Source organism: Ammospiza caudacuta, chromosome 32, assembly GCF_027887145.1.
Source record: "Ammospiza caudacuta isolate bAmmCau1 chromosome 32, bAmmCau1.pri, whole genome shotgun sequence".
Taxonomy (NCBI): domain Eukaryota; kingdom Metazoa; phylum Chordata; class Aves; order Passeriformes; family Passerellidae; genus Ammospiza; species Ammospiza caudacuta.
Genome location: NC_080624.1, coordinates 2,864,606 through 2,879,997, shown reverse-complemented (window position 1 = coordinate 2,879,997; position 15,392 = coordinate 2,864,606). Strand labels below are relative to the sequence as shown.

At 53.0% G+C, this 15,392-nt stretch overlaps 1 protein-coding gene across 1 annotated transcript in view; it reads right to left on the bottom strand.

The window, feature by feature from the left end:
- The window catches only part of SMC1A (structural maintenance of chromosomes 1A), a 58,754-nt gene extending 44,993 nt beyond the window's left edge, over positions 1-13,761 (bottom strand). Inside the window, exons 1-4 of the mRNA XM_058822374.1 lie at positions 13,570-13,761; positions 11,206-11,394; positions 5,382-5,494; positions 1,819-2,022 (exon numbers count right to left, since the gene is read on the bottom strand). Of these exons, the coding sequence (XP_058678357.1) occupies positions 1,819-2,022; positions 5,382-5,494; positions 11,206-11,394; positions 13,570-13,678 (615 nt within the window). The 5' untranslated portion in view covers positions 13,679-13,761. The remainder of the gene's footprint in view (positions 1-1,818; positions 2,023-5,381; positions 5,495-11,205; positions 11,395-13,569) is intronic.
- Between the last annotated feature and the right edge of the window lie 1,631 nt (positions 13,762-15,392).

Sequence of the window (15,392 nt, the reverse complement as noted above, 5' to 3'; positions counted from 1 at the left end):
CCAAAACCCTTTTTTCCCCAAAACTCCAAGCATTCCCAAAGCCCTTTTTTTTTCCCCAGGAATTCCCAGCATTCCCAAACCCCATTTTCCCCAGGATTGCAAGCATTCCCAAACCCTTTTTCCCTGTGAATCCAACCATTCCCAAAACCCTTTTTTCCTTGAACTGTCAACCTTCCCAAACCCCTTTCCCCAAAATCCCAAACCTTCCCCAAATCCCATTTTCCCAAGAATTCTCAGCCTTCCCAAATCCCTTTTTTCTCCAGATTCCAGACCTCCCCAAACCCTTTTTCCCAGGATTCAAATTGTTCCCAAAATCTGCTTTTCCCCAGAATTCCCAGCCTTCCAAAACCTCATTTTTCCCAGGATTCTGAGCAATCCCCAAACCCTTTTTTCCTGTGAATCCAACCATTCCCAAACCTTGTTTTCCCCAGAATTCTGATCCCTCCCAACCCCCTCTATTCCCAGGATCCTGAGCATTCCCAAACCCCTCTTTTCACAGGATTCCAACTGCTCCCAAAATCTTCTTTTCCCCAGAATTCCCAGCCTTCCAAAACCTCATTTTCCCCAGGATTCCGATCATTCCCAAAACTCTTTTTTCCTGTGAATTCAACCATTCCCAAACATGATTTTCCTGTGAATCCAACCATTCCCAAAACCCTTTTCCTTGAACTCTGAGCATCCCCAAAACCTTCTTTCCCAAAACCCTTTATTCCCAAAATTCCCAGCCTTCCCAAACCCCTCTTTTCCTGGGATTTCCAAGCAATGCTAAACTTCTCCTTCCCCAGGATTCCAATTGTTCCCCAAACCCTTTTCCCCAGAATTCCCAGCCTTCCCAAACCCCTTTTTTCTCAGGACTTCAAGCATTCCCCAAACTCTTTTTTTCCTGTGAATCCAACCATTCCCAAAGCCTTTTATCCCTGAATCCAACCATTCCCCAAACATGATTTTCCTGTGAATCCAACCACTCCCAAACTCTTTTCTCCTGTGAATCCAACCATTCCCCAAACACAATTTTCCTGTGAATCCAACCATTCCCAAACCCTTTCTTCCTGTGAATACAACCATTCCCAAACACGATTTTCCTGTGAACCCAACCATTCCCCAAACTCTTTACTCCTGTGAATCCAACCATTCCCAAAACCTTTTTTCCTGTGAACCCAACCATTCCCAAACCCTTTTATCCCTGAATCCAACCATTCCCCAAACATGATTTTCCTGTGAATCCAACCATTCCCAAACCCTTTTATCCCTGAATCCAACCATTCTCAAACACTATTTTCCCTGAATCCAACCATTCCCAAACCCATATTTCCCTGAATCCAACCATTCCCAACACAATTTTCCTGTGAATCCAACCACTCCCAAACCCTTTTTTCCTGTGAATTCAACCATTTCCCAAACTCTTTTTTCCTGTGAATCCAAACATTCCCCAAACATGAATTTCCTGTGAATCCAACCACTCCCCAAACACAATTTTCCTGTAAATCCAACCATTCCCAACTCTTTTTTCCTGTGAATCCAACCATTCCCAACACGATTTTCCTGTGAATCCAACCATTCCCAAACCCTTTTTTCCCTGAATCCAACCATTCCCAACACGACTTTCCTGTGAATCCAACCATTGCCAAACTCTTTTCTCCTGTGAATCCAATCATTCCCCAACATGAATTTCCTGTGAATCCAACCATTCCGAAACATTATTTTCCTGTGAATGTAACCATTTTTTTTCCTGTGAATCCAACCATTTCCAAACCCTTTTTTCCTGTGAATCCAACCATTCCCAACCCCATTTTTCCCCAAAATCCCCTCCTTCCCCACCTCCTCCTTCTCCTGCTTGGCCTCCTTGCGCTCGGCCGCGATGTTTTTCTTGCGGTGATAATTGAACTGCGTGTCCTCCTCGGCCTTGACCATCTCCTTCTTGCGCTTGTCGTACTCGGGGGCGAGTTCCCCCGAGCGGCTGATCTCCTCAAAGAGAGCTGTACGCTCCTTGGGGTTCTTCATGGCGATGGACTCCACTGCTCCCTGCAGAAACAGGGCAAAAATGGTCCTAAATCCCCTTGGAAATGGTCCTAAATCCCCTCATTCCTGTGAGGGATCCCTGAATCCCTGGGGATCTCCTCAAACAGGGCCCTGCGCTCCTTGGGGTTCCTCATGGCGATGGACTCCACTGCTCCCTGCAGAAACAGGGCAAAAATGGTCCTAAATCCCCTTGGAAGTGTTCCTAAATCCCCTTGGAAACGGTCCTAAATCCCTTATTCCTGTGAGGGATCCTTAAATTCCAAAGGGGATCAGAAATCCCTGGGGATCTCCTCAAACAGGGCCCTGCGCTCCTTGGGGTTCCTCATGGTGATGGACTCCACTGCACCCTGAAAAAAACAGGGCAAAAATGGTCCTAAATCCCCTTGGAAATGGTCCTAAATCCCTTTGGAAATGGTCCTAAATCCCTTTGGAAATGGTCCTAAATCCCCTCATTCCTGTGAGGGATCCCTAAATCCCAAAAGGGAATCAGAAATCCCTGGGGATCTCCTCAAACAGGGCCCTGCGCTCCTTGGGGTTCCTCATGGCAATGGACTCCACTGCTCCCTGCAGAAACAGGGCAAAAATGGTCCTAAATCCCCTTGGAAATGGTCCTAAATCCCTTTAGAAATGGTCCTAAATCCCCTAATTCCTGTGAGGGATCCCTAAATCCTAAAAGGGAATCAGAAATCCCCGGGGATCTCCTCAAACAGGGCCCTGCGCTCCTTGGGGTTCCTCATGGCAATGGACTCCACTGCTCCCCGAAAAACGGGGTGAGAAATGGTCCTAAATCCCCTTGGAAACGGTCCTAAATCCCTGAAAATGATCCCTAAATCCTGTCAGAGAGGTTCCTAAATCCCTGCAGGGTCAGGGAAATCCTAAATCATAACAGGGATCCCTGAATCCCTGAGGATCTCCTCAAACAGGGCCCTGCGCTCCTCAGGGTTCCTCATGGCGATGGACTCCACTGCTCCCTGAAAAACGGGGTGAGAAGTGGTCCTAAATCCACTTGGAAATGTTCCTAAATCCCTTTGGAAATGGTCCTAAATCCCCTAATTCCTGTGAGGGATCCCTAAATCCTAAAAGGGAATCAGAAATTCCTGGGAATCTCCTCAAACAGGGCCCTGCGCTCCTTGGGGTTCCTCATGGCGATGGACTCCACTGCTCCCTGCAGAAACAGGGCAAAAATGGTCCTAAATCCCCTTGGAAATGTTCCTAAATCCCTTTGGAAACGGCCCTAAACCCCTGAGAATGAGCCCAAAATCCCTGCAGGGTCAGGGGTTCCTGAATCCCTGAGATGGGTCCCTGAATCCCTGGGGATCTCCTCAAACAGGGCCCTGCGCTCCTTGGGGCTCCTCACGGCGATGTCATGGAAAAACGAGTCAGAGAGCCCCTAAATCCCACAGGCTGTCCCCAAATCCTCACAGGAGAGTTGCTAAATCCCCAAATCCTCACAGGAGAGTCCCTAAATCCCCAAATCCTGAGAGGAGAGTTCCCAAATCCCCAAACCCTCACAGGAGAGTCCCTAAATCCCCAAATCCTGACAGGAGGGTTCCCAAATCCCCAAATCCTGACAGGAGGGTTCCCAAATCCCCAAATCCTCACAGGAGAGTTCCCAAATCCCCAAATCCTCACAGGAGAGTTCCTAAATCCCCAAATCCTGACAGGAGAGTTCCTAAACCCCCAAATCCTCACAGGAGAGTTCCTAAACCCCCAAATCCTCACAGGAGAGTTCCTAAACCCCCAAATCCTCACAGGAGAGTTCCCAAATCCCCAAATCCTCACAGGAGAGTTCCCAAATCCCCAAATCCTCACAGGAGAGTTCCCAAATCCCCAAATCCTCACAGGAGAGTCCCTAAATCCCCAAATCCTCACAGGAGAGTTCCCAAATCCCCAAATCCTCACAGGAGAGTTCCTAAACCCCCAAATCCTCACAGGAGAGTCCCTAAATCCCCAAATCCTCACAGGAGAGTTCCCAAATCCCCTCAGGGGGGTCCTAAATCCCCTCAGGGAGTTCCTAAATCCTTGGGGGAGGTTCCTAAATCCCCTCAGGAGGTCCCTAAACCCTCTCAGGGGGTTCCTAATTCCCCTCAGGGGGTTCCTAAATCCTTGGGGGAGTTTGGGGGATCCCTGTGGGGAGGGAGAAATTGGGGAGACCCCCCCCAAATCCACACGGGGGTCTGGGGTCTCCCTCAGGGCAGATCCCCTCCCTCATCGCCCTGGGGTCCTTTGTGGGGTCAGGGGGGTCCTAAATCCCCTCAGGAGGTCCCTAAACCCTCTCAGGGGGTTTCTAAATCCTCGTGGAGGGTCCCCAAATCCTTTGGGAAGTTTGGGGGGTCCCTGTGGGGAGGAGAAATTGGGGAGACCCCCCCCAAATCCACACGAGGGTCTGGGGTCTCCCTCAGGGCAGATCCCCTCCCTCATTGCCCTGGGGTCCTTTATGGGATCAGGGGGTTCCTAAATCCCCTCAGGGGGTCCCTAAATCCCATGGGGGGGATCCTAAATCCTCATGGAGGGTCCCCAAATCCTTGGGGGAGTTTGGGGGATCCTTTTGGGGTGTAGGAATTGGGGAGACCCCCCCCAAATCCACACGGGGGTCTGGGGTCTCCCTCAGGGCAGATCCCCTCCCTCATCGCTTTGAGATCCTATATGGGATCAGGGGGGTCCTAAATCCCCTCAGGGGGTCCCTAAATCCCATGGGGGGGGGGTTCCTAAATCCTCGTGGAGGGTCCCCAAATCCTTTGGGGAGTTTGGGGGATCCCTGTGGGGAGGGAGAACTGGGGAGACCCCCCCCAAATCCACACGAGGGTCTGGGGTCTCCCTCAGGGCAGATCCCCTCCCTCATCGCCCTGGGGTCCTTTATGGGGTCAAGGGGCTCCTAAATCCCATGGGGGGTTCCTAAATCCCCTCAGGGGGTCCCCAAATTCTCATGGGGGGTTCCCAAATCCCCACAGTGCCCTGGGGATCCCTTTGGGGTGTGGCAATTGGGGAGACCCCCCCAAATCCACACGGGGGTCTGGGGTCTCCCTCAGGGCAGATCCCCTCCCTCATCACCTTGGGGTCCTTTGTGGGGTCAGGGGGGGTCCTAAATCCCCTCAGGGGGTCCCTAAATCCCCTCATGGAGGGTCCCCAAATCCTTGGGGGATCCCTTTGGGGTGGGAAAATGACGGAAATCCCCCCAAAACCCATCCAGGGGACTCCCCAGCTCCTGTGAGCACAAAAACCTCCCCGAAAAACCCCAAAACACCCTCAAAACCCCCAAAACTGCCCCCCCCCCCCCAAAAAAAAAAAAAAAACAAAAACCCCAAAATTGACCCCAAAAAGGCTCCTAAATGCCCTAAGAGGCTCCCGGGGCCCCTCGGCACCTGGAAGACGAGGAAGTTCCTGGCCTTGATGAGGATGCCGAGCTTCTCCAGCTCCTCGCTGTACTCGCTCAGCTGCACCACGCGGTTGTTGATCTTGTACTCCGAGGAGCTGCCTGGGGGCGGCACGGGGGGCTCAGGGGGAGCCCCAAAACCCTGAACACCCCTAAAGGGCACCCCCAAACCCTGAACACCCCTAAAGGGCACCCACAAACCCTGAACACACCAAAAGGGCCCCCAAAACCCTGAACACCCCTAAAGGGCACCCCCAAACCCTGAACACCCCTAAAGGGCCCCCAAAACTCTGAACACCCCAAAAGGGCACCCCCAAACCCTGAACACCCCTAAAGGGCACCCCAAAACCCTGAACACCCCAAAAGGGCACCCAAAACTCTGAACACCCCAAAAGGGCCCCCAAAACCCTGAACACCCCAAAAGGGCACCCAAAACTCTGAACACCCCAAAAGGGCACCCAAAACTCTGAACACACCAAAAGGGCACCCCCAAACCCTGAACACCCCTAAAGGGCACCCCCAAACCCTGAACGCACCAAAAGGGCACCCCCAAACCCTGAACACACCAAAAGGGCACCCCCAAACCCTGAACACCCCTAAAGGGCACCCCCAAACCCTGAACACCCCTAAAGGGCACCCCCAAACCCTGAACACCCCTAAAGGGCACCCCCAAACCCTGAACACACCAAAAGGGCCCCCCAAAACCCTGAACACCCCTAAAGGGCACCCCAAACCCTGAACACCCCTAAAGGGCACCCCAAAACCCTGAACACACCAAAAGGGCCCCCCAAAACTCTGAACACCCCTAAAGGGCACCCCAAACCCTGAACACCCCTAAAGGGCCCCCAAAACTCTGAACACCCCAAAAGGGCACCCACAAACCCTGAACACACCAAAAGGGCACCCACAAACCCTGAACACCCCTAAAGGGCACCCACAAACCCTGAACACACCAAAAGGGCCCCCCAAACCCTGAACACCCCAAAAGGGCACCCCAAAACCCTGAACACCCCTAAAGGGCACCCCCAAACCCTGAACACACCAAAAGGGCACCCAAAACCCTGAACACCCCTAAAGGGCACCCCCAAACCCTGAACACCCCAAAAGGGCACCCAAAACTCTGAACACCCCTAAAGGGCACCCACAAACCCTGAACACACCAAAGTGTGTCCCAAACCCCAAACAACCAAAAAATGTGTCCCCAAACCCTGAACACCCAAAAAGGGCCCCCCCAAACCCTGAACAACCCAAAAGGGCACCCACAAACCCTGAACACGCCAAAATGTGTCCCCCAAATCATAAACACCCCAAAATGTGTCCCCCACACCCTAAACACCCCAAAAGGGGTCACCCCAAACCCTGAACCCCCCAAAAGGGCCCCCCCAAACCCTGAACAACCCAAAATGTGTCCTGTAGACCCCAAACACCCCAAAATGTGTCCCTAAACACCCCAAAATGTGTCCCAAACCCCAAACAACCCAAAAATGTGTCCCCAAACCCTGAACACACCATAAGGGCCCCCCAAACCCTGAACACCCCAAAAGGGCCCCCCCAAACCCTGAACACGCCAAAATGTGTCCCCCAAATCATAAACACCCCAAAATGTGTCCCCAAACACCCCAAAAATGTGTCCTATAAACCCCAAAATGTGTCCCACAAACCCTGAACACCCCAAAAGGGGTCACCCCAAGCCCTGAACACCCCAAAATGTGTCCCAAACAACCCAAAACTGTGCCTCCCAAATCATAAACACCCCTAAATGTGTCCCCCAAACCCTGAACACCCCAAAATGTGTCCCCAAACCCTGAACACCCCAAAAGGGGTCACCCCAAACCTTGAACACCCCAATATGTGTCCCAAACAACCCAAAAATGTGCCCCACAAATCATAAACACCCCAAAATGTGTCCTCAAACCCTGAACACCCCAAAATGTGTCCCCCACACCCTAAACACCCCAAAAGGGGTCACCCCAAACCCTGAACACCCCAAAATGTGTCCCTAAACACCCCAAAATGTGTCCCAAACCCAAACAACCCAAAAATGTGCCCCACAAATCCTAAACACCCCAAAATGTGTCCCCAAAACCCCAAAATGTGTCCCCAAACCCTGAACACCCCAAAAGGGCCCCCCAAAACCCTGAACATCCCAAAATGTGTCCCTAAACACCACAAAATGTGTCTCCAAAACATAAACACCCCAAAATGGAACCTCAAAACCCTGAACACCCCAAAAGGGGTCACCCCAAACCCTGAACACCCCAATATGTGTCCCAAACAGCCCAAAATGTGTCCCCCAAATCATAAACACCCCAAAATGTGTCCCCCACACCCTAAACACCCCAAAAGGGGTCACCCCAAACCCTGAACCCCCCAAAAGGGCCCCCCCCAAACCCTGAACAACCCAAAATGTGTCCTGTAGACCCCAAACACCCCAAAATGTGTCCCTAAACACCCCAAAATGTGTCCCCAAAACATAAACACCCCAAAATGGGACCTCAAACCCTAAACACCCCAAAAGGGGTCACCCCAAACCCTGAACACCCCAAAATGTGTCCCTAAACACCCCAAAATGTGTCCCAAACCCCAAACAACCCAAAAATGTGCCCCACAAATCCTAAACACCCCAAAATGTGTCCCACACACCCTAGACACCCCAAAATGTGTCCCCAAACACCCCAAAAATGTGTCCTGTAGACCCCAAACACCCCAAAATGTGTCCCCCACACCCTGAACACCCCAAAATGTGTCCCAAACAACCCAAAAACGTGCTCCCCAAATCATAAACACCCCTAAATGTGTCCCCCAAACCCTGAACACCCCAAAAGGGCTCCCCCCAAAACCCTGAACACACCAAAATGTGTCACTAAACACCCCAAAAACATCTCCTGTAGACCCCAAACACCCCAAAATGTGTCCTATAAGCCCTAAATACCCCAAAATGTGTCCCAAACCCCAAACAACCCAAAAATGTGCCCCCCAAATCATAAACACCCCAAAATGTGTCCCCCAAACCCTGAACACCCCAAAATGTGTCCCCAAACACCCCAAAATGGTACCTCAAACCCTGAACACCCCAAAATGTGTCCCCCACACCCTAAACACCCCAAAAGGGCCCCCCAAAACCCTGAACACCCCAAAAGGGCCCCCCCAAAACCCTGAACACCCCAAAATGTGTCCTGTAGACCCCAAAATGTGTCCCAAACCCCTAAACAACCCAAAATTGTGCCCCCCAAATCCTAAACACCCCAAAATGTGTCCTATAAACCCCAAAATGTGTCCCACAAACCCCAAACGCCCCAAAAATATGTCCTGTAGACCCCAAACACCCCAAAATGTGTCCTATAAACCCCAAAATGTGTCCCAAACCCCTAAACACCCCAAAATGTGTCCTGTAGACCCCAAACACCCCAAAATGTGTCCTATAAACCCCAAAATGTGTCCCCCAAACCCTGAACACCCCAAAATGTGTCACCTAAACACCCCAAAATGTGTCCACAAATCCTAAACACCCCAAAATGGGACCTCAAACCCTGAACACCCCCCAAATGTGCCCCCAAACACCCCAAAATGTGTCCCCCAAATCCCAAACACCCCAAAATGTGTCCCCTTTGCACCCACCTCAGAGCAGCCCCAAACCCCCAGAAATGCCCCCAAAATGCCCAAAAATGCCCCCAAACCCCCCAGAAATGCCCCCAAACCCCTGGGATTGCCCCCAAACCCCCTGAAATTCCACCAAATCCAACCTAAACCAGCCCCCAAAAAACCTGAAAAGGCCCCAAAATGCCCCCAAAACCTCCAGAAACGCCCCCAAACCCACCCCAAAACAGCCCCCAGACAGCTGCAAATGCCCCCACAGACCCTGAAATGCCCCTAAACCCCACCCTAAACCAGCCCCAGAACCACCAGAAATGCCCCAAATACCCTGGAAATGCCCCAAATACCCCCAGAAATGCCCCAAATACCCCCAGAAATGCCCTCAAACCCGCCCCAAAACAGCCCCCAAACTCCACCATAAATCAGCACCAAAAACCCCAGAAACACCCCAAAACCCCCAGAAATGCCCCAAAACCCTCGGAAATGCCCCCAAACCCACCCTAAACGAGCCCCAAAACTCCCAGAAATGCCCCCAAACTCATCCCAAAATGCCTGGAATTACCCTCAAAGCCCACCCAAAACCAGCCCCCAAACTCCCAGAAATGCCCCCAAACCCCCAGAAATGCCCCCAATTCCACCCCAAGACACCCCAAATACCCTGGAAATGCCCCCAAAGCCCACCCTAAACCCCCACAAATGACTCCAAACCCACCCCAAAACAGCCCCCAAACTCCACCCTAAACCAGCCCCAAAACTGCCCCAAAACCCCCAGAAATGCCCCGAAAAGACCCAAAAAATGCCCCCAAAGCCCTGGAACTCCCCCCAGCCCCCCAGGATTCCCCCAAAGCCCACCCTAAACCAGCGCCAAAACCCCAGAAATGTCCCCAAGCCCCACTGCAAACCAGCCCCAAAACACCCCTAAAACAGCCCCAAAACCCCAGAAATGCCCCTAAACCCCAAGAAATGCCCCAAAAACAGCCCCCAAATCCCTGAAACGCCCCCACAGCTCTCGGAAATGCTCCCAAACCCCACCATAAACCAGCCCCAAAACGCCCAGAAATGCCCCCAAACCCCCAGAATTTCCCCAAAACCCCCCAGCAATGCCCCCAAAACAGCCCCAAAACCCCCAGAAACGCCCCGAAAAGGCCCAAAAATGCCCCCAAACCCCCGGAATTTCCCCCAAATCCAAACCTAAACCAGCCCCAAAACGCCCAGAAATGCCCCCAAACCCCCAGAATTTCCCCAAAAGCCCCAGAAATGCCCCAAATACTCTGGAAATGCCCCCCCAAAATGCCCCCAGACCCACCAGAAATGCCCCCAAAACCCATCCCAAAAGAGCCCCCAAACTCCACCCTAAACCAGCCCCAATCCCCCCCAAAGCAGCCCTAAAACAGCCCCAAAACCCCCAGAATTTCCCCCAAACCCCCAGCAATGTCCCCAAAGCCCACCCTAAACCAGCCCCAAAGCCCCCAGAAATGCTCCAAATGCACCCCAAACCAGCCCCAAAACCCCCAGAAATGCCCCAAAACCACCCGAAAACAGCCCCAAAACCCCCAGAGCAGCCCCCAAATCGCTGGCAATGCCCTTAAAGCCCACCCTAAACCAGCCCCAAAGCCCCCAGAAACGCCCCGAAACCACCCCAAAATGCTCCCAAACTCCCAGAATACCCCCAAAACCCCCCAGCAACGCCCCCAAAACCCATCCCAAAATCCCCGGAATTACCCCCAAAGCCCACCCAAAACCAACACCAGTGATGGTGGAACCCTGGAAAAAGTAAAAGATAGAATGGGAAATGTTGGGCTTTGTGCTTTCCCAGATCAACTGCACCTGCGTAAGCAGTGTGGTAAATTATAGAATTGTTAGATGTGGCGATTGTTTAGTAATTAAATGTAATTATTATATAGCCATAAGAAGAATAGCGAGAAGCTATGTTGGAAATTCAGAGGGGGGCTAAATTTATGCGTACCACAGAACAACACAAGTTTAATAATTAACACGGAAGCCGTGTAACGGCAGAGCACAAACCACGATCGCTTCGGATCTACGGTGGGAGCCAGATTTGGGTTGAGCACACCCCGACTCCCAGAGCTCTCAACGGAAAGCACCGCGTGTAATCCCCCGTGATTATCATGTGGTTTTGAACGCTAACACCAAAACCGCCAAAAATACCCCAAAAACACCCCGAAAACAGCCCCAAAAGGCCCCAAAGACGGACTGACCGACGATGACGCGGGCGAAGGTGCGGTCCTCGGCGCCCTCCTCCGAGTACACCATGCTGACGAAGGCGCGGCTGGCCGCGGGCTTCCCCACGGGGGCGCCGTGGATCAGGTCCCGCAGCGTCTTCACCCGCAGGTTGCTCGTCTTCTCCCCCAGCACGAAACTGATGGCGTCCATCAGGTTGGATTTTCCTGAGGCGGGAATTTGGGGGGAGGGGGGACACCGGGGGGGGTGTTAGGGGGCGGTGGGAATTGAGGGGGGACCCCAGGGAATGGGGGGAATCCAAGGAATTGAGGGGGGGACCCCATGGAAAGAAAGGGGGACCCCAGGGAAGGGGGGAACGGAAAGAAACCCCATGGAATGTGGGGAACCTCGGGAATGGAGGGGGGACCCCATGGAATGTGGGGAACCTCGGGAATTGAGGGGGGACCCCATGGAAAGAAGGGGGACCCCAGGGAATGGGGGGAATCCAAGGAATTGAGGGGGGACCCCATGGAAAGAAAGGAGACCTCAGGGAATGGGGAAACGGAAAGAATTGAGGGGGGACCCCATGGAATGTGGGGAACCTCGGGAATTGAGGGGGGACCCCAGGGAATGGGGGGAATGGAAAGAATTGAGGGGGGACCCCAGGGAATGGGGGAATCCAAGGAATTGAGGGGGGACCCCAGGGAATGTGGGGAACCTCGGGAATTGAGGGGGGACCCCATGGAAAGAAGGGGGACCCCAGGGAATGGGGGGAATCCAAGGAATTGAGGGGGGACCCCAGGGAAAGAAAGGGGGACCCCAGGGAAGGGGGGAACGGAAAGAAACCCCATGGAATGTGGGGAACCTCGGGAATTGAGGGGGGACCCCAGGAAATGTGGGGAACCCAGGGAATTATTGGGGGATCCCAGGGAATGTGGGGAACTGAAGGAGTTGAGGGGGGACCCCAGCGAATGTGGGGAACCTCGGGAATGGAGGGGGGACCCCAGGGAATGGGGGGAATCCAAGGAATTGAGGGGGGACCCCATGGAAAGAAGGGGGACCCCAGGGAATGGGGGGAATGGAAAGAATTGAGGGGGGACCCCATGGAATGGGGGGAACCTCGGGAATTGAGGGGCGACCCCATGGAAAGAAAGGGGACCCCAGGGAATGTGGGGAACCTCGGGAATTGAGGGGGGACCCCATGGAATGTGGGGAACCCAAGGAATTATTGGGGGATCCCATGGAATGTGGGGAACTGAAGGAGTTGAGGGGGGATCTCAGGGAATGGAGGAAGCCAAAGGAATTGAGGGGGGACCCCAGGGAATGGAGGACTTGAAGGGAGCCCTGGGAATTATTACTGGGGGGACATGGGGAGGGGTGTTTAGGGGATGGGGAGAGCCATGGGAATTATTGGGGGACCCCAAGGAATGGGGAAACCCGGGGAATTGAGGGGGGACCCCAGGGAATGGAGGGCTTGGAAGGAGCCCAGGGAATTATTGGGGGCCCCTAGGGAATGGGGAAACCCAGGGAATTGAGGGGGGACCCCATGGAAAGAAGGGGAACTCCAGAGAAAGGGGGAACTGAAGGAATTGAGGGAGGACCCCAGGGAATGGGGGGCTTGGAGGGGAGCCCTGGAATTGAGGCAGGACCCCATGGAATAAGGGGGGTTGGAGGGAGCCCAGGGAATTATTGGGGGACCCCATGGAATAAGGGGGGCTGGAGGGAGCCCAGGGAATTATTGGGGGACCCCATGGAATGAAGGAGTTGGAGGGAGCCCAGGGAATTATTGGGGGACCCCATGGAATGAAGGAGTTGGAGGGAGCTCTGACAATTTTGGGGGGACCCCAAGGGAAGAGGGGAGAGGTGAGAGGGGTGTCCAGAGAATGGAGAAGAAGAGCTGAGGGGGGACCCCAGGGTGTGAGGGGGAGGCTGTAGGGAACGGGGGAGAGACCCAGAACCTCAGGAGGGACCCGGTAGAATATGGGGGTACCCCTTGGGAAGAGGAGGGAGGCCAGGGGGGACCCTAGGGAGGGGATGAGGGAGGTCTTTGGAGAATTATTGGGGACCCCAAGGCTTATGAGGCACCTCAGGGAACGGGGAACCTCCCCGGGCAGGGCGGGAGGAGAGAGCGGGAGCGGGGCGGTGTAAAGAACTCGGGGTGACCCCTCAGACCGTGACGGCAGCGGTGTAAAGAACTCGGGGTGACCCCTCAGACCGTGACGGCAGCGGTGTAAAGAACTCGGGGTGACCCCTCAGACCATGACGGGAGCGGTGTAAAGAACTCGGGGTGACCCCTCAGACCGTGACGGGAGCGGTGTAAAGAACTCGGGGTGACCCCTCAGACCGTGACGGGAGCGGCCTTGGACCCCCTCCCTACCCCCGAGAGCCCCCCCGGCACTCACCGGAGCCATTGGGGCCGATGATGGCGGTGAAGCGGCGGAAGGGCCCGATAATCTGGCGGCCCTTGTACGATTTGAAGTTCTCTATCTCGATGAGTTTCAGGAAGCCCATGGTGGGGCCGGGGCGGCCCGGGAGTGTCCCGGGAGTCTGGGGGGGTCCCGGGGCTCTGAGGGGGGCTCGGGCCGGGGCCGCTGCCGGAGGGCGGGAAAGCGGCGGCTGAGGCGGCCGCTGAGGGACGGAGCGCTGCGCCTCGCGATTGGCTCAGCGCGCTGTCAATCTTCGCATTAACCCCGCCTCCTCGTCTCTGATAGGCCGGCGGTTTCCCGTGGCGGTTTTATGGCACCTCGCCTTGCGATAGGCTACAGTTGCTGTCAATCTTCGTTGTAACCCCGCCTTCTCGCTTCCTATTGGCCGCCGGTTTGAACGTAGAGTTAGTGGCGCCAGCGGGCTCATTTGCATGGAACGTACCAAGTCTGGGGGAGCAGGGGGAGGAGTGGATTGGGCCGCCCCGTCGCCATGGGAACCGGGGACGCCATGAGGGCAAAGGGAGCCGCAAATTGGGGGATTTTCGGTAAAAATCGCGTTTGTCGGTGATCGGGACGAAAAACCTTGGGACAAGATTTACTGCTCGAGGTTTTTTCCAATCAGAATGGTTCTGTGATGCCAAGATTATAAAATAACTTGGAATATTGAACAATAACTTAATGATGACTGCATGTTGTTTAAGTATATATATTTTTGTAATATCTTTCTCTACTAATATTTATATGACTTGCACTGACATTCATACAAGACATTCATATATTCTGCATTATAAAGCATTAAAGTATTAGTAAAACCTGGCTTATTGACATGATCTAATATCAACACAATCTAAATTAGAATTTCTTATATATTTGTATGACCTGGTATCTATATAACCCAAATTACAGCTTTTTTCACCTATGTAACCTGACATAAATAATTTTTTCACAATGTAATGGCCATTATATGGTTAACTAGCTGCTTAATGGTCAATAAGACAAAAAAATAACAAAAAACTTACCAGGTGAATAGCTTTAGAGACAATACGTGTAGCAGTAATGAGATATTAGCAAGTGCAGAGCCAATTAGCCATTCAATTGAGAATTTAGGCTGGTTGAGACCAGACAGACCAAGGATCACCATAACTGCCCATGCTCTGAAGACAAAGTTGAAAAGTTCAGATGTGAGGAAGACCTTGGAAGCTTTAATCAGAAATCCCAACTGCCCCCAAACTGGGGAGACACAAGCGCTGTGCAAAAGAACTGATAACCATGAGATCAAATATAATATAAACGTTGATGCCAACAGCTTATTAATCCTGGATAAAAAAAAAACTGTGCTCTGGATAATAGTTCATTGATATCCAAATATTCTTGTTGTACCCTCACCTGGATCTCAGGTGTGTCCTCACCTGGGGACTCCCCTCACTGATGTCACTGCCCCTCAGACCTCACAGGCACCATTTTCACTCCCACCAACCCTTTACAGGGTGGATTTTCACCTCATTTCCCCCACAGTTGCCTCCCAAACCCTACAGGTGCCATTTCTCCCTCAGTTGCCCCTCATGGCCACCATTTGCCACCACCACCCTCACAGGTTCCATTTCCCCTTATTTTCCCCTCACAGACTCCATTTTCTCCCATTTTTCCCCCATTTTCTGCTCATGGCGTCCATTTTCCTCTGTTTTCCCCTCAAGGGTTCCATTTTCCCCTCACAGGCTCCATTTTCCTCCCTTTTCCCCTCATGTGCTCAGTTTTTCCTCCATTTTCCCCTCAAAAGCTCAATTTCCCCCCAATTTCCC